A 26,152-nucleotide genomic window follows, 5' to 3' on the forward strand; every position below is an offset into this window, starting at 1 on the left:
AACAATTACAAGTTTAGTTCCAGACTGCTTTCCTAATTCACTCCTTTTTCTCTTCATAGCAGATGCAATAAAATAATTACATCAGGAGTCAGAATTTTTACAGAGTACAAGTAATAATCAAACAATTTAGTTTTTAATTGTAAAAATGTGTTTATTCACAATCCTTGAGAAGTTACCATTCCTTCAAAAATTTCTCTGAACGAAATTCCAAAAAAAATTATAATAGTAGCTTATGCCAAACCAAAACTATACATCCGATGTATACAAACTTTAAAAAGCATACCATAGGCAATGTGAATATAGGGTCCCTTTTCAATGTTTCCAATGGCGTAGCTACAACTTAAATTACGGAAAGACGGAAATGCAGCATTACCTAATATGCTCACATATTTAAAGTGTTGGATTTAGTTCTATGAGATAAAAAGAGATGAAGCTATAGATGTCATGGCCTCGCAGGTCAAATATTGAAAGGACCACATGATTCTTTGTTTTTTCTAGTACAGCGGCAAGAACTTTAAATTACTATTTATAGCTGGACCTTCCTATATTTTTGAGAACATGCACTGTCATTGTTGCAAGAGATAGAAAAGAAAAAAGCACTACAGAAAAATCAAGGGTTTGCTTACTAAAATCATAATCCTCAGCAAAATCAAGACAAGCAGTTAGGAAATGTCGTATATCCTTGGCCTTTTAAATCGATACGTCAACTTTAGAGAAAAGAGCTCACTGTACGTCACAAAATGTAGTTTTATATGTTGATACACTTAGTTCTGTCCCATTACTGCCTTGTATTACAAGGCAAAGGAAAGCTTAAGAAAATCAACGGACCTTTCATACCAGAAAGGAGTTTATTTACTTTGAAATACCCGTATTACCTTTTTAGGTTTTCCTTTCTTACTAAATCATGCACAGAAGATGTTCTGTGTGAAATCCTTCTAAGACCAGTCATTGGAAATACAAAATTTAAAAACAAATGACACCTAGAAATTTTAATATATGAAGTAACTTAAAGCCAATATTCATGTATAGTGGCATACAAGAGGAAGTGAAAAACCTAAGTATATTTCCTTTCCTCAATATTAGTTTTGATGACCAACTTTAAGGTCCAAACTCTGAAAGCTCATTTTATCATATGACACCCTGTTTCAGCCTGAACCGACATGATCATACTAGGATATGCAGTAAGTATAGGAAGAAAACGACGCTTCGGCATTTCTCTAGTCACATTCATTGTGCTTCCTGTTCGGTAATCGCACTGCCATAAGCAGAGGAATCAGGAAAGGGATGCTGCTCTCAATCTGACCCGCGCAGGCCCCTGCTGCCCTCCACATCTGCTGAGCACTGACACAAACGCCTCCCTGGTTTCATAGGTAGCTATGGAAATAAGCTGACGAAAACACACAAAGTAAAATTTAAAAAGCTATGCTAAAAATGAAAATCTAGAAATAGTAAACAGGAATGCTATAGAGAAAAGATAAAATAAATTTAGTTGATAACATGACAGAACCATCAACTTGCTTTTGAAGAACAGAAGGTAGATGATGAAATTGCACTTAATTCTGAAGCGAGTCAGATACAGCCGATCATCCCGATGCCCTTCTAACGAGCTTAAACGTTACACACAGGTTCCTACCTGCCTCTTACAGAAAGGCTCAGCGCGACACTCCGTACATTCGAGGTGGCTCTGACCGTTGTCACAAGGGCTGGGCAGCTCAGGCAATCGCACCGCTTCTGCTGGCGTCTGTGGGCTGCTTCAGGCCGGAGTCAGGCAGCTCCAGCACAGGATTGACGAAGCCCGCGTACTCGGAGTTGCCGTTGCCGTCCGCCTCGGCACTCACGAAGTCGTTCTCCCACTCCAGCCCGTTGGAGTCGTCGGAGGCGGACGCAGCGTTGCTCACCGGCTTCGGGCCGCCGCCGCACGTGAGCGCGGCCCGGAGAATGTCTTCCTCGGTTTTCGAGCGCTCTCGCATCGGAAGCATTCGGTTCATTCCTGTCATTGGGCAGTTATGAAACACCTCATGAAAATTAAAAAGATGTATTAAAAGCCTTCCCAGTTTCACAATATAGTTTTTCTTTAGCAATCAGACTTGATTTGTGCACTAACTTAGTCCTACGGAGGCCTTTTGGAGGGTAACTGCTGGGGCCTAACTCTGGAGTGTGCCTTCGATAAAATAGACATTAATAGTCAACAAAGGACAGCTTGAGTGCAACACTGATCATCTAATAAGATGAAATTTCTGAAGAGCCATAAATAAGAGTGGTTGGCGAACCACAACTGCTGTCAGTCTCACACGCCAAGTCCCCGGAGCTCAGAAGACAGCTTCCTTTCCCAGAGGTGACAGTAACTCTAATGATTACAACATACACTGTTCCTGCTCTGAGGAGCTTCCAGTTAATGCTCACCGATGTTAACTGATTTAATCCCCAACAACTCTGCAGTTATGTGCACTGCATTCATTATGCTCCATCCTACAGTCAGGAAATCGGGGCAGAAAGAGGCAAGTGACCGGAGCAGGTCACGGGCTCTGGATGTGTGGGACGTTCATTCTGGCTGCAAAGCCCAGGCCCCTCCTATTCTGACTCTACGACGGCAAAGTAGGGGACTGACAAGCTATCCAGGTCTCATTCTGAGCAGAAAGAATTGGCACAGTGAATGTGCCAAAAATCTTGGAAGAAAAAAGCAATGTCATTTTACTGGCTGAAGGGAGGACAGAAATCAGAATCTGTAAGTGTAGAATCAACATGGTGATAGAATTAAAATCTAGAACTAGAAAAGAGGTTAAGAATATTTCCGCCTGCATCATGGTTGTCTGTCACTCCCGAAAACTCATGGAGACTCAGCGCAGCAGAGCAGGCTGCTCTGATAGACAAGATAAAAATATGAGTTGGATACTAACGCAATTTTGAGGATTTGCATTTGATTAAGTAACACTATGTCTAAAGGAAGCTAGGCTGTACACCGACCCACGAGCAGGTTTCTAGCGGGCTGTCCTCCACCTGGTTGGTTAACAATCTATTACTGACTTGAACAGTGACCTGGAAAGCCCTGTTACCTACAAATCTGATTAGCTTAGAGCATTGATGACATAATCAGGAATTAAAAGGTCTGAAAGGCTTTAGATCAAATTGAACAAGATGCTAAAATAAAAATAAATTTAAAGTTTGCTGATTGGAACCCAAATGTGCAACAATGGAAACACAGGACTGGGGAAACTGTTTAGCTGAGAAGACTTACCAATCTTTGGTAAAATTATTCAAGTCCCCATATATTGGTTTCTTTACTGATAAAACAAATAGCATGACCAGGGGATATCTGAGATCCATTCTATCTCAAAATTCTATGAAAATGTTAATGCTTATTATTTTTCTTAAAGTCCTATCCATTCTTCCTTGTTGGACTATTTATTTCTTAAAATGATAATGAAATCTTGGGTCTTATTCAGCAAGAGAGCCTTTTTGAAAAAATCCACACTTCAATTATCGTTTTGAGTACTGACTATGTGCAACACCTGGTATGTAAATTTTATTTAACCCTCACAGCGTTTACGCATTCGTGTCTTTCAATACTTACTGAACGCCTATTATGTGCCAGGCACTGAGACCACACCAGTCAATAAATCACCCTTCAAAGCAGTTTTATTATGTGAATGAACCAGCTCAGAGAGATTAAGAAATCCACCTAAAGCACTGCAGCTAGGAAGGCATGTCAGCTAAAGTCAAACTCATGCCTGCGCTACAGCTTTTGTACCACCAAAGAAACTAACACATTGCTGATTTACAACGAACGGAGGTGATCAACTGTTGGCTTTCGCTTGCCCACAAGGGGTTAGTAATTCTTCTTACTAAGTAATCTCAGAATCGATGGGCTGGATTACAAAACCCTTGAAATGAGAAATACACATCTGTTTTCTAAGTCTTAAGAAAGGTTAACAATTAAGCAACTTTCTAAACAATTTATCAACAAATGATAATCACTAGTACAATGAAAGTTCAAGAAATTTTCATACTGATTTTTCAAAACCTTGCATTCATTTCAGCTTAAATAAAGTAAAATACCAAGCTGATTTCTGTAAAGTAACACAGGTTAAACTTTTTCAGGAAAAACTGTGTCCATAAGGTACCTTCTTCATCTTCCCACTCCAGGTCTAAGGAGGTGCTGTCATCGTTCCCACTGGTCGATTTAGTTTTGGTCATTAAATCACAACTGCTTTCTGTATTTGGTGTCAAGACTGTGGCATCTGATGAGAGTCCTAGAATATACACCAAATATAATTAAATATGGTCATCTGACTCTTCACCACAATCATTTGTTTTGCAATAATTGTTGCTTTTCAAATATTATTATCCCTTTTAATGTCACAAGAAACAATGATTGAAAGCATTACATTGGTAAGTTTAAGAATTTTATAAAGGGCTTTTTTTCCCTTTCTTTTTTATGTTTTTGCCATCCAGCAGCACAGTAAACATGCAAATTTAAATGAATTATAAACTTTTCTAATACGATGAACTCTAGGTAATATTTTTAAGTCAATTAAAGAGGAGGGGAGGCAAAAAACAAATGAAAAGATAAAAATGAAAAGCAGTCTATCTCTTCAAAAGGAACCACAACCATGCTTCCATTACCGGGAAGAATAGGAGTTCTGACTTTTGAAATGTGGAGAAAAACATGTTAATTTTATAAATCAGTTTGTAATCATGAAAATAACTGCACTTTTGTACTACTTTCTCCCTCCTTCCCTTTTTCTTTGAGGAGAGGTGGAGTCTGAGCAGAAGTGGGAAAGTCCGTGACTCCCTACATGAACCTATAGAAATAGCCCGAGACTGTTCTTTCCTCCAACTCCTTTTTAAAAGCAGAGCTGCGATTGTACGACAGGACCGGAACCGGCCTGTTGGGACAACATTCAGCAAGGGCTGTGGGAACAGAGCTGGGGTCTCCAATGGTCATGCTCGATGTGGCATCGAGTCACCTTCAACTACACACACAATACTGGACAATTAGACTTACTACTACTGCGAAACGCTTCATACTGTGACTTCATATTCCTCAGACAAGATTCAAAGTCGTCTTCTGGTCCTGGACTGGAATAAAAGTGAAATAATTTTTAAAAATATCCACAGCAGACGTAACATAATGCATACTTAAGCCAATGATCCATTTTTGCTTGAAGGTCTATCTCACAGAAATTCATAATTACTGTACAATCAGAATAACTGAATGAAAACAGGTCTTAATCTTCTTAATGCGGGCAATAAATTGGAAATAGCAAGATTTTGGTGAATCCTAATGCCAAATGTCCAATGCTAAGTCATAAAGTCCAACTGTACAATTTGCAATAATGAAGCATGGACAAGATTGTTTGAGTGAGTAGGAAACAATCATGGAAATGAGACATAAAAATATGTCTTCCAAGAAACGATCACACATAAACTCTGCTGTAAGCCAAGAGAGAGGCTAAGGAAAACACCAATAACCGAGACAGAAACAATTTCTCCAGAGGCATTCGGTGTACTACTGCATCATTTCCTATACAGAAGATGTGACCACTCTCAAAAAATGCAATAAAGTCAATTTAAACAAATGACAATCACTTGCCAACACAAAGAAAGCTAATGTTCTCAGAATCCCCACAAGGCAGTGTCTTTGAGAAGCAGTAATTTTTCAGGGAGCACAAAACACACATACTTAGGGAGTACGTATACGAACGTGCAGAAGGCACTGGGAACAACGTGTTCAGCCACAAAGAGCATATGTCTGCCACTTACCTTTGATACTCGCCACCGTTGGGGGGATGGCTTTGCTGCACAGCTCTCTTCCTTTCCAGCTGTGAAAACGAAATGCAAGACAAAATCACTCTGTACATTATATTTGTTGGAGCTGTCCATGCTTTCTAGTTTCTAAAGAAAACATGAGAAGGTACTCTGTGAAAGTCTTTTTCTTTAAATTCACCGCTGTTCATCTCTGCATTCTCTTACTCCTGGGTAGGAGTTCTCTCAGTTTATCATTATAGAATCCGTAAGTGGTCAGAATATTCAGTGTTTTGAAAAATAACTTTAAAAACAGATACACACACACACACACCATTCTCACTGCACCTAGGACTCCCAGCAGCCGTAGGATGAGAGCAAGAATGGAATAGTTACAACAGTGCCTGAAGGTCTGCTCAGGGTGAAGTGAGCAGCACAGCTCGAGACCTGGCAGACGTGTGGCTCTGACAGTTATCAGCTGTGTGTCCCTGGCATGTCCTTTACTTTCTGTTTCTTCATCTGTAAATTAGAGACTGTAACACTGCCCTACATACTCATAGCGATATTGTGAAAATCAAATTAATTTGCATGTATCTGTATATCTTTTGTGTGTTGTATCAATATTTAGTCAGGGAAAACTCAAGACAACCCAAACAGATGCTGTATATGAAGTGCTCTCAGTCTTTAAAAGGTGAGTAGTAGAGAATAGATTATGGTGAAAAGAGTTGTCTAAATTAAACCAGAAAAATTATTTTACTTCTTAGTAGAAGGTAAGTTAATGTTTAAACTTCCCCACTACTTAGTACTAAAAAACAAAACACTGCCCACGTAACCTAATTACTCTGCTGAAACACACACACGCAGACACACACATCCCCGAGAAGGAGACACAGAACTCACACAGCAGTATGAGAGACACGATTTCTCGGTTTCTCTAAGGCACAGTAATTACGTGTGATCGGGTCTCCGCCCTGCAATGGCAGCGGCCCCTACAGGCAACGTGTGGAGCAAGACGCTGAGGCTACTGGCTCAGTGGCACTCGCTGGGCCTGAGTTCTGGCTCTGCCGTTTACTGGCTGCAGTCTCCGGCAAGCACTTCCCACTTCTGTCCCTGGTCTCCTTGTCTGTTAGACGGGGACCATAAACACTACTGTCTGCTAGGACAGGACTAAACAGGTAAAACATGGAAACCACTGGGAACAGTCCCTGACACTGAGCCGCGGCTCCACAAGAGCTTGCTACTGAGGGCTGCCTGGCTCTCCGGTAAGGCTGCGACATTATCAGCACGTGGCAGGATATTAGATCGGTTACCTTCTCCAACAACATGCCAACGGTATCTCAAGACCCAAAGACACAAGAATGAAGGTGAGAAACACAGACATTCCTATGGGGCAAAACTGCGCAGCGTCCCAATTCTAGGAAGTATGAGAAAGTCTAACAATTCAAGGACTTGTTTTTTTTAAAAGCCTCACAGAAATAAAGTAAAAAAAGCTGGTTTGGTACCATTTCCATCTAAGAGTGTATTGATTCTTCCAAAAGAATACAGGATTTTAGAAAACTAAAGCTAAGAGTATTCACGACAGAGCATAGAATCTGATGTCATTTCCAGCTGTTAAAAGTTCAGCCCACTTGCCTTTAAGTCCCTAAAAATAAGGGCATAGCTACATTTGAGGTTGAACAAGAAGCCCTGACTGAGGGGGAAAAGTCCCAACTGGGATTTGTCAGAGAGACTCAGAAGAAAGGCAGCCTGACACATGCTGGGTCTCTTCCCCTCACCTCTGAGAGCTTTCGGCGCTTTGCAGCCCTGGCTGCTTCACGCTGGGCAGCGTATAAAGCTTCTTCTTCTAGTCTTAACTTCTCTTCTCGTAAGGCTAACTGGACATGAACAAAACAGTAAGGGTTAACAAAAACCAGAACCTGTCTAACTGCTCTGAAACAAAAGGTTCCTATTTATAAAATAAAAAATAAATTATTAACAACTGAGCTCTATAAATAGAATTAAATTTTTGTGAGTTCTCCTTTCAATTGCTCCTTTTCAAAATAACTCAAATGGTATCAAACATATCACAGAATTCTCCAGAAGCTGAAATTGTGAGGTAGTAGCATGTAATTCGCATAAACACAAAACTGTTTCTTTCTTAGATTATGCAGTGATCTCAAGTCTCCACCATTGTTCCAAACCTGCCACCAGACGAGTGTCATGGCTCTGACCCTCCCAAGTCCAAGGTCTGTAAAACTAACGATGATCAAATGCCCACCCACCAAAGTGAAGTACGTTTTCACAAAGTTCCCCGTCTCCTGAATTGTATTACTATCATGTTGTTCAAAAATCACTTTCAAATTGAAGTTCTTACAATTCATAAGAGCACACAAACTGCTTTAGTGATATCCTAGTGCATTTCAAGTAAAACTTAAGCATCAAATTTCACACAATTTTTTTTCTTTAGCCTAATATTATTACCTATTATAGATTACCTATTGTAATTACAGTCTAGCCGTGAACACATTAAAATAAATACAACATTTATGACTGTTAGAAGTACTTGGCTCACTAAAAACAAATAAATCGAGACAAACAAAAGGACTTTAAAAAACCCATTAATTGTGAAACAGTAATTTTTCAAAGTTGGTTTTAAACACAAAGGTGCATGTATCCCGCCAGAGCCCTACTTGTGAATTAAGACAAGATTTTTAGGATAATGTATTATATTTATTTTTGGCAGTATGCTTTCTGATAAATTAAACCAAACTAAAACAAACTATAGTAGACTGAAATTTTTGTTCTAACTTTTAAATACCTTTCATTTGTATATATCTATAGGTCCAATGGCTTCGATGGCAATATATTACTTAATGATGACTTTCCCCTATAAACAGATGCTTTATAATATACATGTAAGTGACAGAAAAGACTATTTACCTCTCTTTGAATTTTCATATCAAGATCCTTCTGCTTTTCAGCAATAGAATCATAATGCCTCTCTCTTAGGTCAACAATTTCTTCCTCAGTAAGAGGCCTACAGAGAAAAATGAGGGAGAAAAAGAAAAAAACAAAACAAAAAAAACTTCTGATGAGCCTGAGTCCCAATAAAACCAGTGAAATTCTGAATTTTTACTATAAAAGATGTATTAAAGCAATGTGATGCTATCACTGCATTAGAGGAAAGGGCATGCATTCGAACACGTGTCGCAGCAGAGAGCTGGGGAAGATGGGACGCTATCCAGGCATTCTGCTGCACTGCGCCCCCTTGAGGAAATGTGACTCCGTTTACCTTCGCGGTGGCTCTGCCTTGGCCCCTGACCCCTCCCAAGATGTGCACCCTAACACACACCAGGAGCCACCCCCACAGCGTGACACCATGCAGGCCCGAGCTATTTTCCCACCAACATGCTCACCTTCTCGCACACCCATCTTTGTGCCTCAGTCACCCAGTTTCCTCACTCTGACCATGGCCCATGCCGAGGGCTGCTAGAGAAAATCCGCCATGGATGTGGCCCTCAGCTCCCAGCAGTGACCCTTTCCGTTCACATGCGGAACTCTCTCTCACACCCTACCCCAACCTTCAGCATCTTCACACAATCCTAAGCTCCTTATACAAACTCTTCTCCTATAAGGCAATTTCCTTCCCCTTTGAGAAACAGGGAGTACCAACCACCAATTCCTTCAAATTCCTGCCACTCCTCCTCTCACCTAAGTCCACCCTCTAAAGAGATGGCATTCCTTCACCGGCTCCAGATACCCCTCATTCACCAGCACTGGCGCCACCCACCCCACCCCAGAGTCCTCTGTGGCGCTGCTCCGCCAATCAGTACTGCACTTCATCTTCAGCCCACGCTTTTTGTCTGGATTCCCTCGTTTCCATGTGAAGGAAGGAGGGAAGACAGGAAAGAAGGAAGGAAGAAGGAAAGCCCTTCTTTCTATCTATCTCTAGGTACTGCTCCTTTCTCATTTTCATTTCAGCCAAAATTCCAGAAATTAAAAGTACTACAGCACATCTAGCACTTACTAGCGTCAGGCTCTCTCCTTTGTGCTTCACACCTATTAACTAATTTTAATACAATGGCCTTAGAAAGTAGCTACAGAGATTGTACATAGGAGGGAAACGAGGCAAAGACAGATGAAGTCACATGGTCTGCGGCAGAGCTACAATTTGAACCCTAGTTGTCTAGCCCCTAACTCGTAACTACTGTGCTTCTCTTACCTTCTCTGCCCTTACCTTCCACCTTCAACTCAGAGCATCTAATAATTCTAGCAAAGGGCATCCATGGCTTCTATGGTGCCGAGTACAAAACGGCATTTTTAAGTCCTACCCTTCGGTCCATGCGACAGTGTTGACCTTCCCGCATCCCACCGGTCGGCGCATCTGTCTCCACCTCCTCCCTGGGCTTTCCACGCTCTCCTGGGTCTTTTCACCCACTCCGTCTTGCTGTCTTCAGACTCCTCTTCCCATGTCTGCCTAGTCAGCGCTCAGACCACTGCGCGCTCGGTGCCCCAGCCAGCCAGCCCCTCCTCCTGTCCCCAGGCCTCTGGCAGAGGTTGATAACTACCATAAGGTAATGTAGAAGGTAATGTCTCTCACTGCTGTTCCTCCAGCCCTGACATCCACCTAGGACTTTTGTGCGTTTTTCTGAGGTATAACTTATATAAAATGAAATACAAATTTTAAGTGTGCAGTTCATTAAGTTTTGACAACTGTGTACCCTTCACAAGGTTCCTCTGTGCCTCTTTCCAGACAAGTCCCCCACTGTATCCATTCCATTTCTTCTGTGCAGAAAGCTCTCCCTGTCTGGACAGCTACCACTAACCAACCATTCAAGGGCTGGCCCAGGTGCCATCTCCTTAAAGAAGCCTACGTGGACATACCTCCCTTACATTGTGGGCAAAAGGGTATCCTCTGGGTTTTCCCAGCATGTTTTATATCTGGTGTTTAATCACTTTTCCTGCCTCCTGTTGAAATTAGTCACCTCTAGGAACTACCTCCCAGACCAGTGTAGTCTTTCTTCTGATGTAGAGAACACGTCAGATTTTTTAATCATGCCCAGCAGTGCCTGGCCCCATGCTAGTTGCTTCACAAATGTTTGCTAAACTAAAAAGGTAATGAAATACACATTGAAAATGTGAAACAATATATGTTAAGTATTCACTTAAAAAGAGAGTCAAGAACTCTTTTTTGAGTTAAAGATAGATGGTCCTTTTTCAAGCAGACAGCTCATGTAATTTTAAAAGAACATAAAGAGGTTGCTTAAATAGATTAGAGCATCAAGGTTCTAGTTATTATGGAAAGGTAACGACAGAGCCTGGATTCTCGGAGAGCTTCTGCAGTTCAAACAGAAGTTACTCAAAAGACAAAACAGAACAAAACAAGATCTTACCTATGACTGCTTCCTGGGCTTTCCCCCTGCACAAAAATTAATTAAACAATTAAAAATTTTCATTAGCTGAATATTATTTCAGTCAAGCCAATCAAAATTGTATCTAATCAAAAATATTTTCCATTTATTTTTATCATAGTAAACAAGTTTCATTATTAGAAGTGTTTATACTAAAAGCTTTAAAATTTTACTATTTTGCAAAGACAAAATTTAGTTTAGCATCTACTTAATTATATAACAACCAATTGCTGGACATGCTTCTTCTAACAAGCGTTTCTTCTACACCAATGGAACTCTGGGGTCAGGACGGTAGCTGACAACACAGCTCCTGTGCCCTCACGGCTCACAGCTGGTCCTCACCATCACGGATTCTGTCTCTGCACATTCCCCGCGAGCTAAAAGGTGTTTGTAAGTTCAGAAGCAAAGCTCCCTGCAGCTCTGCGCTCACTCAGACTTGCACAGAGCGGCCAAAACCCTGTCGTGCCGGTGCATTCACTCCCTGCTGAGCAGACTGCGATGCTGTTGCTTCCTGTTCAGCTCTCAGACTGTGTCCTCTTCCCAGTCTATTTCATGCCACTTTTGCATTTTTGTGTTTTTACTGGTGCTTTCACAGTTTAAAATGACCCCCACGCAGAGTGTGAAGTGCTGTGTAGTGTGACGGGCCTCATGGAGAGAAGGCCATGGGTCAGACACATTTCATTCCGGCAGGAGTTCTGGCCGGTTCAAGGTGAATGAGTCAATAATACATATTACAATAAGGTGTCAAACAGAAACATAAGGCAAGGTTATGTGCTGGTCAACGGATGACCAGAAGCGTGCAGGAACCTAACTCTTATCTCCCTGGGGAATGTTCCAGCACTGAATAAGCATCAGCAACTCAGAATGCAACTTCTGGGAATAATGAGAATCAATGCCTTTGCTTCCTTTCACAGGACATGAAACTACCTCTAGTTTGTTCCTCCAAAGCAAACCAGAAATAATTTCAAGACTGGCTTGTGTTTATGCATCTCTCTTATATAATTAGGCTATTCACATCTGACAGTCAAAACACATGCCTAAGTGACAGCAAATAAAATTCCAAATGAATTTAGGAAATAGCACTACAAACAGTTCAACCAAACCAACCACAAAATAGGACATGAGAGAGAAAAAGGCTGGTTAGCAAAAACAAAAACACCCGAACAGAAAGCACCTTAGGAAAACATACAGAACCACAGACCCTTTTCACAAGCAGTAGGGTCTTGGGATGAACTACAGTGAAAGTTGCAAGACCTCTTACATTTATTTATCATTTGTCAGAAACTTTAAAAATATTATGTGAAGTCTTGGCTTACATTGTGTAAAAAAAATACATGGAGGTTAAAGTAACCCTTGAAAAGGGAAAGAAGCTAGGCTGTCTGAACCATTTAAGTATTTGGAAGACATTTTACTGGGAAAACAAAGGCTAAGGTAGTTTCCCAAATATGTTCTATCAGATGGTAATAATATGTATCACTATTTAGAAAAAGGATTTAGACCCAAACTGAATTGGGAAATGCTGAGTTGAACAAGTTTAAGTAATATTCTTCTCAGAACCAACCTACGTTCTGAGACTAATTAGTATTCTGCACCCACGGGGAAGTATTGGGCTAAGGAAGAATTTAAACTTGGTATATTTCACTCTTTTCTTAGAAAACAAAAGTTACAAAGGGTTAGAGCTTACAGTGTTCTTCCAGTCTAACTCATTTTCAGAGATGTGGAACGTAGGCCTAAGGAGGTAAAGTAATTTGCACAAACTCAAATTATTTTAGTGAAGTTGAAAATACCACAAACTGAAACCCTTCTAACTATACCAGTACATAAGAAATAGACACCATATTTCACTAATCCTAAAAGGTACTTTCTAAAAAACATTTTAGTATTTTTGTATTTAGGATGCATCTTAAAATTGATTGAGTTGTAAATGACAGGAAATGCAAAAATTCAACCAAAAATAACTGATAAAAAATAGCTAAAGTGAGAAACTCACTGTAGAATGCACACGTGTAAATTCCACCCACAGAAATTATGGTTACAGAATGGGTGTGCTCTGGATTGCGGAGGGATTTTACCTACCTATGGCAAGAACTTAGAAATATCCCTTTTTAAAGCTCCTTGAGTTCTAAATAATGCTTTAAAAACCTGTTTTGTGTGCCTGATATATATAATATACATAACTGATACAAATTAAACTACATATATAATGTTATATGTTTTATAGTAGTACATTATGAATTACTTGCTGATAACAATTAACAACAGGAGGAAATAAGGAGCTAAAAAATAAAAAGTAAAAATAAAAAGTCCAGTATAAAATGAAGTAAATGCTACTTAAAAAATAATTAATTGTTGAACTAATTAGATGAGAAATGAGAACCATATGAATTTTGCACTTCTATGGAAATACTTACTTCATCACTTTCTACTAGATTCTCAAACTGAAAGAACAAGAAAATTAAGTGTTAGAAGAGATATCTGTCTAAGGTACATATCCCACAAAAAATTGTCACTTTTTCACCTCAAAAACAACGCACCTTTATTATTTGTAAGATACTTAGATCAAGAGCCTTTGTATACATCAGTTCATTTGATACATTCAACAATCCCAAGACAGCGAAGACATCTTTTTATGACTTTACATAAAATAAAAAGAATTACAGCACTTTTCCACTTAAAGCAGAAACTTATAAACAAAACTTTCACCTGAACTTCCAAAATTCATGAAGATGTTTTAAACCCTTATTGCCAGAATTTTCCACGTGAGTTCAGAATAATTTAATGTCATAAAAAGGAAAATTACACCAAAAATAGGGACTGAAAATACACCCAAACAAGAATTTACCTTATAATGTTTATATTTATTTATCTATTCATTCACGCAACTATTTACTGAAAAATCTACTAGGTCGTGGTCATTACTCTCAGTATAATGCCTTTCTTGACATAGGAATGTAAATAATTTGATCATAATGAGATGAATGCCATGTCAACTCATCTAATAAAAGTGATTACTAGTATTATACTATTAAAATAGTTGTATTTTAAATAACCACTTGAAAGAAATTAAAAAAATGTTTTATTGTTAATATATATTTGTATCTAAAGTTTCAGAAAACAATGAATTCAAAAGGTTTAGAAAACACAGGAATCTTAAGGGATCACTTAAAACCTTAAAACTATTATCTTGAACTTACTCTTTTGTATTGGCTTGTGATTTAAAAAAAATAATTTGTGGTTTATTTGCTTCCTTATTTAATAAAGAAGGCAGGAAAGGTGCGGACAGGTGGCTCAGTTGGTTAGAACACAAGCTCTGGGCAACGAGGCTGCAGGTTTGATTCCCACATGGGCCAGCGAGCTGCGCCCTCCGCAACTAGAATAAAGTCAATGAGCTGCCGCTCTCCCGGGTGGCCAGATGGCTCAGTTGGTTGGAGCGCTGGCTCTCAACCACAAGGTTGCCAGATAGACTCCTCCACTCCTGGAAAGGATGGTGGGCTGCACCCCCTGTAACTAACAAGGGCAACTGGACCTGGAGCTGAGCTGCGCCCTCCACAACTGAGATTGAAAGGACAACACCTTGACTTGGAGAAGTCCCCAAAGTACACACTGTTCCCCAATAACGTCCTGTTCCCCTTCCCCAGTAAAAAAATAAATATAAAAACATAAAAAATAAAAAAAAATAAAGAAGGCAGGAAAGTACAGTGTTCAGGCTTTGGCAGTTTGGGGCTGGAATTTAAGTTCTGCCACTTCCAGGCTGTGTGATCCAGCCCAGCTTCTTCCCGTGTCTAGGCCTCCGCCACTCATCCATGAAAGAGGAAGACGGCCACCATTCACTAGGATTGTGGCAAGAATTCTGTGCGACGACATCATAACGCACATGGTGCAGGGCTGGTCCCCAGGAGGGACTGAGACAACAGCAGATTCTGTTCTTGTGTTTTACTTACAACGAAAAAGTGACTCAGGCGATTCTACTGGGAGTTGCTTCAAATCAACTGGGGGCTGCGATTCGGCTTCGGGTCAGCCTCTTTGGGGGCAGGCAACCATGTGCCTGGAGAATCACTGCCTTACTGAGGCATGACCCCTGACAGGAGCGCACCTTGTCCCTGAGTTGTGCAGCGTGAGGAGAAAGTGCAACAGCCACTTCTTAAGTAGAAATAGCAATTCTATTTGAACAGATGGTACGCTTCTGCAAACTTCTCCCCACGCCCCCTCCCACACCGCAAATCGGCCCCTCTCCACGGCGTCAATGCCACAGCCATGTGAACAGTCCTTCCTAAATCTGGGCCCAGACCCTTCTCCCTTAACAAAAACAAGTGCCCCTAAGGTACTGTCATCCAATCAGACCGATGCCTGTACTCACCTCTATAGTTAAGTGTTCACCTCTGGAGCTCGTCCTGAAGTACTTGGATCTTGGAAGAAAACCAGAAAAACAACTTTAAAATCACATTTCATGCTAAAACTGAATTAACATACTGGGATAAAAACGTTTCCTCAAGAGAAACTTTAAATTCCTTAACAGATAGCACCTTATATTTATAAAGAGGACCCACCAAATTGGTCTAAGAGTAGAAATAGTCCAGATTTTTAAACTCAGGAGTGTTTAGACAACCAATATTTCTCTACTGGTACTAATATTTACTAAACCTGTAATAATAAGTGCATTGTCCTATATTTACTACATAGAATACAAATAAGTTAAAAAATACATCCATCTCCCACCTCTGGGGGAAAAAATCAATATAATTAATTAGGAAGCTATTATTACTGACAGGAGACTGCAGTGCCCCTCTGACCGTTACAAGAAAAGAGGGTGAGTCTGGGAACTAAACACAATACATAAAAATACCCCCAACAACACAGATTTAGCCCTAACAGCTCCTCCTAGTAAAGCAGTCCTGTCACATGTAACAATCACCTGGTTAAAAACGACGATGCCCCCGCCCCCCCGCCCCCCCGCAGGTGGTGGTGTAACTTCTGTTCTCTACTTCGTCCAGCCCTAGAGCTTGTTACCTGCTAGTGCAAGGCCCCTTCTTCACCATCCGTTGGCCATTTTTGGTCCTTTCCATACAAACTGCTAGAATCAGCTGGTCAAGTTCCAGGAAAATCCCACTAGTATTTTAATTGGAATCGCACTGAGTTCAGAACGTTCTATCCTTGAACATGGTATTAGCCTCCATTTATTTAGTTATTTTTGTTTTTAAATATTGTTTTGGTCTTATATATGTATTACTGATTTATTCCTAGTTTCTTATATTTTTCATTGGTAACATAGAAGGTTATAAAATATGCATTATCTGTTTGTTGCTGGTATATTTTACACAAATTTTAATATTTAACCCAGTTAAGTTTTGATACAAATATTAGACAGCATTTCAGATTAACAGAATGTGGAAAATATCTGACAATACCAAGTGTTAGGAAGTGGAACAATGAAAACCTACTGTTTGTGAAAGTACAAACTGGTGTAATTATTTTGAACAGTGTGACATCTAATAAAGTTGAAGCAGTGCATGAGCTATGACCCAGCAATTCTGCTCCTGGGCATATGTCCCTGAAGAATCTCTTGCACACTGGGACAAAGAGACATCTATAAGAATGTTAACTGAAGTCCAAACTAATCTAAATGCTCATCAACAGGAGGAGGGATAATTATGGCCCAGTCACACAGTGAAACCCTACCCAGCAGGAAAAAAGAATGAGCCATAGCCACATGTATGAAAGGGGAATTCTGAATGAATCCTTCAGTTGAGAATCACTGCCCTAAACCAAAGACTTAATTAATCAGTGCTTACTATAGTTAGAGTGACGATAGGGGAGTAAGAACACCACTCTTTCCTTCACTTGGAGGAGTAAACTTGGGTTGGCATAAGAAGCTGAGCCTGCCAGTGCCAGGAGCCAGTGAATCTGAGAGGAGTGGATGGGGATAAATGCATACAGAGGAGTGAATGCAGGAGGAACGTGTACAATTAAATTGGCGTCAAGGCAAGAAATGATGGGAGCCTGGATCAGTGGTGTCAGAGAGAGAAACACATTAGAGAACATTTAGAAGACAAAAGTCATCTGGTGTGGGGATGGACTGGAAAGTGAGATGGTGGGGAGGTGCCTCCGAACCCCAAGGAGGACGGGCTAGGAGAGCAGCAGGAGTCAAGAATGCAGGTGCAAGACAAAAGTAAATGCAGCAAATGCAACACATAACACACGCCAGGGGTGAGAAGAATAAGGGGCAAAGTGATGGGAGACACTGGAAGAGTCCCCTAAGAACATGCCAGTATCACATCAAATAGAGCTGAGCTGTGACAAAAATCGCTCAAGTCACATGATCTGTACAACACTCTCATGAATATGTACACTCCTTGGAGGGAAGGGGGAGGTGAGAAATGATTTGGTCAACAACCCACCCATCTATTCAAGGGCATGCACACAGTATATGCAGGTGTATTATAATGAAAACTGAGCTGCTGAAACAAAGAGGCTTCAAGAACAAAGAGTCAAAGAAAACAGAAGTCTACCTTCCCTGTTTCTTAAGAGTCTAGAGTTCCCCCAAAGTCATCCATGGACACTCCTTATATAAACATGCCTTATGTCCCTGAGAGCTGCTGTAAATGAAGTAGAGTGAGTCTCTGTGCCCTGTTCTGCTTCTGAAGAAGTGGACTCAAACATGCAACGGACACTCGCGAGGTAGGAAAGGCAGGCCACACACTTTGAATGATGGTGGCATGTCAAGGAATTTGGAAGAGTTTGAAAGTAACGTGGTATAAAAGTGGAGATCTTGAATATTTATTTATTTATCAAGGCAGATATCAGGACAACCTTTTATTAAGGGCAGTCTCAGTCTCATCGGGAACAGGCTGAAAAGGCAGGTTTTCATGCTTCTACACGTTCTTTTGCGTAGCAGGTAAAAACTCTTACACCAAAGTGACAAGTAAAAATAACTGATAAGTTCTCACAAATCTGACATTGGTATTGTTCCTTTTCTTCATATTCTACGTAGTATCTACTAAAGTAGTAAAATCGTTCCCTTTATCTTCTGTTTGACATTGTAAATAAATGATGAAGAACCATAGTAAACTGTTCCAAAGTATTAAAAATTAAAAGCGTCCCAAGACTCTTTCTTTCTGAACATTAGGTTACAAATCAGATTCCTGGCAAAAAGTATTACAATCAAGATGATGAACACATCGTTTTTCAATTATTATCAAATACTTCAAAGGAGGTTTAACCATTCCAAGCGCAAGGGATGACCCATCAACAGATTTTCCATATACAGGTAGCACCGACATAGGTCTGAACAATAACGTAATAATATTTACTGATTAATAAGCCCCTCCCTAGTGAAGGCAAATTTAGAAAGAATGGGTGTTCAGAAATTTATTTCATGTCTTGGAGAGAGTAGAGACCAATCTTCCTGCTAAACATGAAGACAGAAAACATGGCTTCAACAAAAGTCACTGCCCTTTAAGAGAAGCCTGATTTAGAGGAAAATAATAACTCGAAGGGCATCTGATACTGTGGGCCACCCTGTTCTTTTAGAAACTGCTGTCACTTACATGTTTATGACACTGAGCCTTCTAATTCCTACTTGCCTGGGTTACTGAATGCAAGACACAGCTATGTATTTAAAGTACAAAAGTGAATAAAAATTGACCCATGTACCCAAGAGGCTCACATTCTAACAGGGTACACACACAGGAGAATTAACAAGTACCACGGTCTGAGAAGGATGTGTTCAAACGAGGGGCACCAAAAATCAGCCTGAGGAGGAGGAATTAGCCGGCTCCGCAAGTAGTAAAAAGGAATGTTTCAAGGAACAGCAGGTACCAAGGCAAGGGAAAGGAAAAAGATGAAAATTTTTGAAGAAGCCATACTCACTCATTCTGTCAATAAGTATTTACTGATCACCTTCTATGTACGAGCTGGGTGTTCCACAGAAAGCAAAACAGGCATGGACCCCTTCCTTTCTTTACACTGAGCATAGGAGACAGGCATGGACCAAATAATCGCAGGGCCTGGTGTACGAGGCCTGACAATTAAGTTCGCGAACTCATCCTAGAAAAAGTGCTCCATACCTCACTGCTGAATATCACTGTGGTCACCTTCAAAGTACCCCACTTGGGAAGCTGTGCACCGACACCTGCACCTAGTCCACCTAGCAATTTTGGGATTCTTTTTCTGGAATGGCCATCAGAGCTGTCATCATATTACCCTTGATGTCCTGAATGTCATCCAAATATCTTCCTTTCTACATTTCCTTTAACTTTGTGCAAAGAAAGAAGTCACTGGGGGCCAGATCAGGTGAGTAGGGAGGGTGTTCCAATACAGTTATTTGTTTACTGGTAAAAACTGCCTCACAGACAGTGCCGTGTGAGCTGGTGCATTGTCGTGATGCAAGAGCCATGAATTGCTGGCAAAAAGTTCAAGTCGTCTAACTTTTTCACGCAGCCTTTTCAGCACTTCCAGATAGTAAACATGGTTAACTGTTTGTTCAGTTGCCACAAATTCATAATCAATAATCTCTCTGATATCAAAAAAGGTTGGCAACATCATTGCTACAAGTTTGTGAACTTAATCGTCAGAACTCGTAATTAAACCTCAGGAAGTGCTCAGAAGACAGGAAGAAGGTTCCAGGATGGTGGGGGACTTATCTCCTACAGGAGACCATTCGGGAAGACTTCTGTAGAAAATAACCCTGGAGCTGGCATCTAACGATGAGTAAGTAGGAGTCATCTAAGTGAAAAGGGGAGAAATGGATTCAGGGAAGAGCATTACACGGATGAGGATTTAAAAGGTAGGCAAGGAATAGGTAATGCAAGGCTTTGAAAACTACATTAAAGATTTAAGTCGTCTCTATTATTGTAAAGCACTACTGAATTTACACTGTGTCTGTATCATAGACCTGCATTTGATCACTTTGACTCCAGAATGCAGGATAAACTGAAAAAGGTCCGGAACAGACGTGGGTAGACCAGTTGTTGGTACTCTGTCTACTCAGTCAACAAATATTTATTGAGTGCCTGCTGTGTGGCAAGTTCACTGTTGGGGCACTGGATATATAGGAATAACCAAATCCAAGTCCCCGACCTTATGGAATCCATACTCTATTAAGGAGGGAACAGACAACAGGCAAATGAACAAACGGTCTACAAAGTGGTGGAGCAGCAAGTGCTATGAAGGAAAGTGGAGTCACAGAATGATGAGAAAGAGTGCTATCCTAATACAGGGAACTGAGAACTGAGGCAAGAAATGACGGCAGCCTGGACTAAGGCAGCAGTAGAGAGAACTGGGGAGGCTGAAAATCTATTTAGGAGGTACAAAAAAATCTGGTTTGATGGGCTGGACTAGAAAAGCAGGATGATAGGGAGTAGTGTCAAATGCTCCTAGGCTAGTGGCTATATGTTTGCCAGTCTTTTTAAGGAGCATATAACAGGAGACATGTGTGACTCCAACACGGAATGATCAGGGTGAAGAAAATGAACACTCATAGGAGACAGGGAAGATACATGCATTCAAGTCCACTGCCCAGGGGGTAGATGCAGAAAACGGTGAGTGTGAAATCACAGGAAACAGGAAGGAGTCAAGAGCAACCGGTGCTGCTACAAGGGCAAGTACAGGAAGGGTTAGCAATACCCACTGCAATTTGATGGCTGTTTTGATATTATCACTGTATGAGTAAGAAGGGGAGCAGTAAGAGTAAATGTTAGATTGCCTTGAGGACTGAGTGAGAAGGAAAGGAAAGAAGATAAAGACCAGACAATTCTTTAAGTTTTAAAAGGGAAAAGACAGAAGGCAGGGTAATAGCTAGCTGGAGACGCGGGAGCCTAAGTAAGGTGTTGTGTTCTGTTTGGTTTTCAGGCTAGAGAGGCACACACTCCACCTCAAAAGGGCAGCTGTGTGGAGAGGACTGACGGTTCTGCATTAAGGCAGCAAGAGTGTAGAGGTTAGAAAGACGGAGGGGCCACTCCCAGGGTATATGCCGCAGGGCTTGATCACCTGGATTTGGAGCGCAGTGCAAGGCAAGTGTAATACCCAGGCTCACAGCTGCAGTGACAACTGACCACCCACAAGGTAGGGCACAAAGTAGCAGGAATGGTGGGCTTTTAAAAAGAGAAAAAAGGAGGAAAGGGCTGTGAAAGGAAAGATGAGCTCAGTTTTACAATCTGAGGTAATGTCTGATATCCAAGTGGAAATACTCAGTAAGCAGGTATTTCTGAGCTCAGGCCGGGATCATGGGGCTTATTAGTTTGCAGGTAGCAGGTAACGCTATGTGTTTGCAAGACATCACCAAGGGCAAGTACATTAAGGAAGGAAAATACGTTAAAGAACAGAGTGAGGCTCAGAACACAGACCTGGGAGCCTCTAAGGTGTAACACAGAATGTGCAGGAAATCCACATCCATTTAAGTCCACTACTGCTGTTTGTCTTTTAAAATTTCAAGAGAAATATCTTACATTTGTATATTATTCAAAGCTGGTAAAATGCAGAAAACCAAACTGAATCTCTCAATAATGACATTGCTGATTACTGTATCTTAGCAATCGACATTATAGTAAAATATTTTTGAAATTTTCTTTGGTTTTCTATACTGTCTCTTAAAAAAAGAAAAAAAGTAAGTCCACATAAAATTGGTAGCATGTGTGTTTAATTGTGTGAGTGAGTAGTGTTTTTGCCAAAGTTAGGAAATTATCCTCAGACCAAAAGGAAAAAAGAAGAAAAAGAAAAAAAACACTGTTTTTTAGATCTTACAAGTTCATAAACAATATTCTCTGGCTATGCATCCAAAAAACATGAGAGGCTGACAGTGGAGCGAGATAAGATAAAACACAGTCCCGACCTTCAGGAGCTCTCAGCCGGTACCATGGTCTATAGCAGGGCTCAGCAAACGATGGCCCAAGTGTGGCCCAACGCCTGTTCTGTACGTAAAGTCCTACTGGAACAGTCATGCACATACACAGTGTCGATGGCGGCTTTGGTGGTAAAACATGCATCCTTGAGTAGCTGCAACAGAGACTTTACGGGCCTGCAAAGCCTAAAGTGTTATCTAACCCTGTACAAAGAATGTTCACCAATCCCTGATATACAGCAGATTGAAACCTGGAGAAAATAGTATTTACTCGGGGAGGTAACACTGTCTCAGGGGGCTGGAGCGTGTTTCAGAGGGAAGGTAAGTAACAGTTAAGGATGCGCAGAAGCTTACCGAGACAGGAAGGGAACCACCATACACAAAGGCGAAACGGGGCCGAGCCCAGTCTAGCTGGTACGGAGGGTACGGAGGGCAAGAGTGGCGCTGACTGCCCCCACCCCTTCCCTATGCTGCCAAACTCATGCTCAGCAAGTGAAACCTACAGTTCTAATGATACAGTCTGAGGAAAAGAGTCACAGCGCTAAAATAGATTAAGGTACAATTACGCTGTCAGGAGTTTAAACTGGATACAACCCTCAACTGGAAGGTTATCATTTATCAAAAAAGTTAAAGTACTAAGGTTTAGGAATGACTTAAGTTTTTTGAAATTAGAGTAGATTCAATGTTTTCCTTGTAATGTTATTCTCACTGATTTGTATGATGACATGATTTTCTGAATGAAAGAACAAAGATTACACTGTTTACCCAAATGCAGAACTGCACCTCACCCTGACTACATGAACAGACATTACGCTGCACATTTGAACACCCTGCGACTCATCAGCTGTCACAGAAGGAAAAAAGGCTGGGCAGTGGAGCGTTCAGTCATTTGGCAAGAGGATGGCATGACCCAGGGTGGGTGTCAGAAAGCCTCACCTCGAGTGACAGGAAGGGAGATGCACTGGAGTGTGAGTCCCAGCAGGGAGAGCAGTGGAGAAGGTGCCCCGCAATTTGAAAGACAATGTGTGCGGCCTCAGAGGTAGGGAGGAAGGAAACAGGCCCAGTGAGTATTAAGGAGACATTAAGCAGCTGTCAGGGAGGTGGAGGGCCTTGCAGTGAGTAGTCAGAGACTGAATGAACTCATTAAGGGAACGAGGGAGTATGGCAGAAGAAGAGGCGCTATTTACATATTTATTGGAACACAGATGTTAGGTATGTTAGACAGGCTGACTGAGGAGCTCTGGTACCCCCAAGTGCATCTCTTCAGGAGGCAACCGAAAACACAGCGCTGAACCTTTGAAAAGAGGTCTGCCCGGACAACATAACATCTGCACGTGGTGGATGAAATTGCTTCACGATCAGGTACACATGTGAAGGGAACTAAACAAGGAAGAGAAGAGACAGAGCAAAATTCCTAATTTAATAGGCAGATGGGATAAGAATGTCCAGGACAGGAAAAAGAAAATAAGATAAAAGTGATGCTGCAGAGGTCAAGTGCACAGTATTAGAAAAGAATAGCTTCTCACACAGACTGAAGAGCTAAGTTGTTGACATATATGCACATATGTTCCAGTGACAAAGTCCAAAACGATGCACTGAGAGATAACAGCAACCAAATCTGTATCTAGAGAATAAGGCCCAGGAGCCACTAGTGGTTCCAGTAAAGGTCCTGAAGTCAGAGAGGCCTGGGCGGCAATCCCAGCTCTGCGATCTTGGGCAAGTTAAACTTTTAAACTTTTCAAGCTTCAGTTTTCAACCTGCAATGTATGTAACAGTACTTAGCTTCCTAACAGGGTTGCAGAGAGGAATAAACGAGGTAAGGTGGAGTACTTAGAACAGTGCCTAGCACATGGGAAGTAGTCGAATGTTGGTAGCTATCACTAGTATCATTTTTACTAGGAAAGAAAACAGCGAATCCTCATAAATTATTTCCTGAAAGCAACTTTGCTCCTAGAGCCCACATGGCAAAAACACGATCCTACCTCTATGTAAAACTACAGTACATACTGGAATCGCTGTGTGGAATTACATGGCAAGATCAAAATGGGAATTACGATAAAACAAATATAATTGGGTCTTCAGTTTGAGAAAGAAAAAGAAGACCAAGAACACGCTAAGTGTCCATCCAAACACGTCTAGCGCCACCCAGGTTCACAGGAAGGTTGGCCAGCAGGTGGCGCCGTGGAGAACGAAGAAGGATGACTCACTGAGATGTCTAAATTTTACTACTTAAAGATATTTAACTCCCTCTGCTTAGTTACCAATTAGCTGTATTAGTAGCAAGGTTTCCGACATACCTCAACACTGACATTGATATTTTGACTAGATGACCCCGGACTCTGGAGCATACAGGCCTTGGTGGTATCCAGCTTTAATCTGCCTGAGAAAGTCCAGGGTTCTACCTGTGCTCACGATAGTGACAAGCATAACTCATGTCAAGTTTTTGTGATTACTCCTAATTTTTTTTGCCCTTACATGAACTATTAGTTAACTGTCTAGACCCAGAGCTGAAAGAAAATCAAAACTATTAGTTAAAAAAGAAAAAGCAACTAAAATGAGAGGTAAGGTTTAACCTTATTCTGTAAATAACAATGTACTATATCCACCTATCTGCACGTTTACTAGACTCTCCTGAAATAATATTAACAATAATGCAAAACAGTAAGTTAATCAGAAGATTCAAGTAAGGGAACTGTCCAAGCCTATGTTTATGGAATGAAAGAAACAGGACTAATATCAGCATGACACGATTTTAGATGACACTGTCCACAGCCCACAAACTCTCAACAGCGCTCCTCTGCTCATGGTATTTTGTCCACTGTGACGCTTGTATGTCGTACCACAGACAATCCACCTTGGCTGCCCTGTGTTAGAGGTGACACATGCCTGACGAACGAAGGAATCGTGTTTCATGAGCGCTCCATCACCGGAAGACCCAAAGTATAAATCACTTGGCTTCGATTTGTTTACGCTGAACACCTTATTACCTAATAATGTTGGTTACAAGGGACACAGCCCGAGAACTTAGTAATCTGTTCCAGAAAGTGCAAAATAGTCTCATTTCTTACACAAAGTGGCTCGGCTCGGATTTTCAAGTGGGAGATATTTATTTAACAACAAGGCTAATTTCCAAGGACTTTGTTCTAATCTTTTCAACATCCTATGAAATACACACACAAACGCAATGATCGTGACATTCTATTATTCCATGGATCGTGTGAGCAGAAAAACCTGGGTGCGTATATCCCAGTTTGAATAAAGACAAGTGAGGTCCAAACAACAGGGCGGAGGGTCACCACCGGGGTCTGGCTTCTCCCGAAACGTCAGGAAAGGGAAAAGGCTCCACACGCGCCTCTTGTCACCAGGAAGCCGGAGCCACTGCAAACCCCGATTCGGCGAGTCTGTGGACACAGCAGAGCTACTCGGCGTCCGGACCCTCGCTGAGCTGCAGCGTCGAACTCACTTCTACCGCAAACCCCCCAGACTGTCACCTGCTCCGTCGGCGCCAGAGAGGATCAAACGGGAGCTGCCACCTTTGGCATCACCCGCGAGCTCCACGCGGGCGTGCCCGGCTGGCTGTGGAGCCGGTTCCGTCGCCCACTCGTGGGAGGCCCTGCTCCCGGGGCACGCCCCCGGGGCTGTCCTCGCGCCCGCGCCCACCAGCCGTTTCCCTGGAAGCCCCCCGACGCCGGCCTCCGCGACCACCGCCCGCCAGACGCCGCGAGGCCGCCTCCAGCCGCCGGGCCTCGGGCACAGCGGCGGCTCCCCCCGGGGCTTACCCTCCGCCGCGCTGCAGCCGCCCCGCTTCCCTGCGGAGGCGCCCGAAGCACTGCGTCCAGCAGCAGTTCCCCATCGCATGCCGCCCGGCGCCGCCGCTGCTCCGCCTCCTCCCGCTCCAGGCCCAGGCCCAGGCCCAGGCCCGGCAGCCGCATCCGCGCCGCACGAGCCGAGGGGGCCCGGGACCTCCGGCGGGCCGGCGGCAGCGAGCGGCGTGAGCGACGGTGCTCGGAACAAAGGCAGCGGCTACTCCAGAGGCCACTCAGCCGCCGCCGCGCGAGTTGGTAGCGCGGGGCTGCAGGCTCCAGACCCGCCGCCCGGCCGCATGGCACCTCGCTCGCCTCAGCCCCAGCCCCAGCCCGGCGCGAGAGGCCGCCTCCCGCCGCCAGGAGGCCCGGCCCCGCCC

At 42.2% G+C, this 26,152-nt stretch overlaps 1 protein-coding gene across 2 annotated transcripts; it reads right to left on the reverse strand.

The window, feature by feature from the left end:
- Positions 1 to 111: 111 nt before the first annotated feature.
- Positions 112 to 26,152, reverse strand: AP1AR (adaptor related protein complex 1 associated regulatory protein). Of its 2 annotated transcripts, XM_019717182.2 has the most exons (10): positions 25,749 to 26,151; positions 15,493 to 15,541; positions 13,547 to 13,573; positions 11,118 to 11,143; positions 8,665 to 8,761; positions 7,521 to 7,619; positions 5,764 to 5,822; positions 5,006 to 5,079; positions 4,122 to 4,250; positions 112 to 1,990 (listed from the first exon to the last, which is right to left on the reverse strand). In XM_019717182.2, the coding sequence occupies exons 1-10, from the start codon at positions 25,820 to 25,822 to the stop codon at positions 1,713 to 1,715; spliced, it is 912 nt and encodes a 303-aa protein (XP_019572741.2). In that variant the 5' UTR covers positions 25,823 to 26,151; the 3' UTR covers positions 112 to 1,712. The 2 variants fall into 2 exon arrangements, with proteins under 2 accessions (XP_019572741.2, XP_019572742.2); XM_019717183.2 differs by lacking the exon at positions 7,521 to 7,619 and having other exon boundaries at positions 25,749 to 26,152.

This window comes from Rhinolophus sinicus, linkage group LG07 (genome assembly GCF_036562045.2).
Source record: "Rhinolophus sinicus isolate RSC01 linkage group LG07, ASM3656204v1, whole genome shotgun sequence".
Classification (NCBI taxonomy): Eukaryota; Metazoa; Chordata; class Mammalia; order Chiroptera; family Rhinolophidae; genus Rhinolophus; species Rhinolophus sinicus.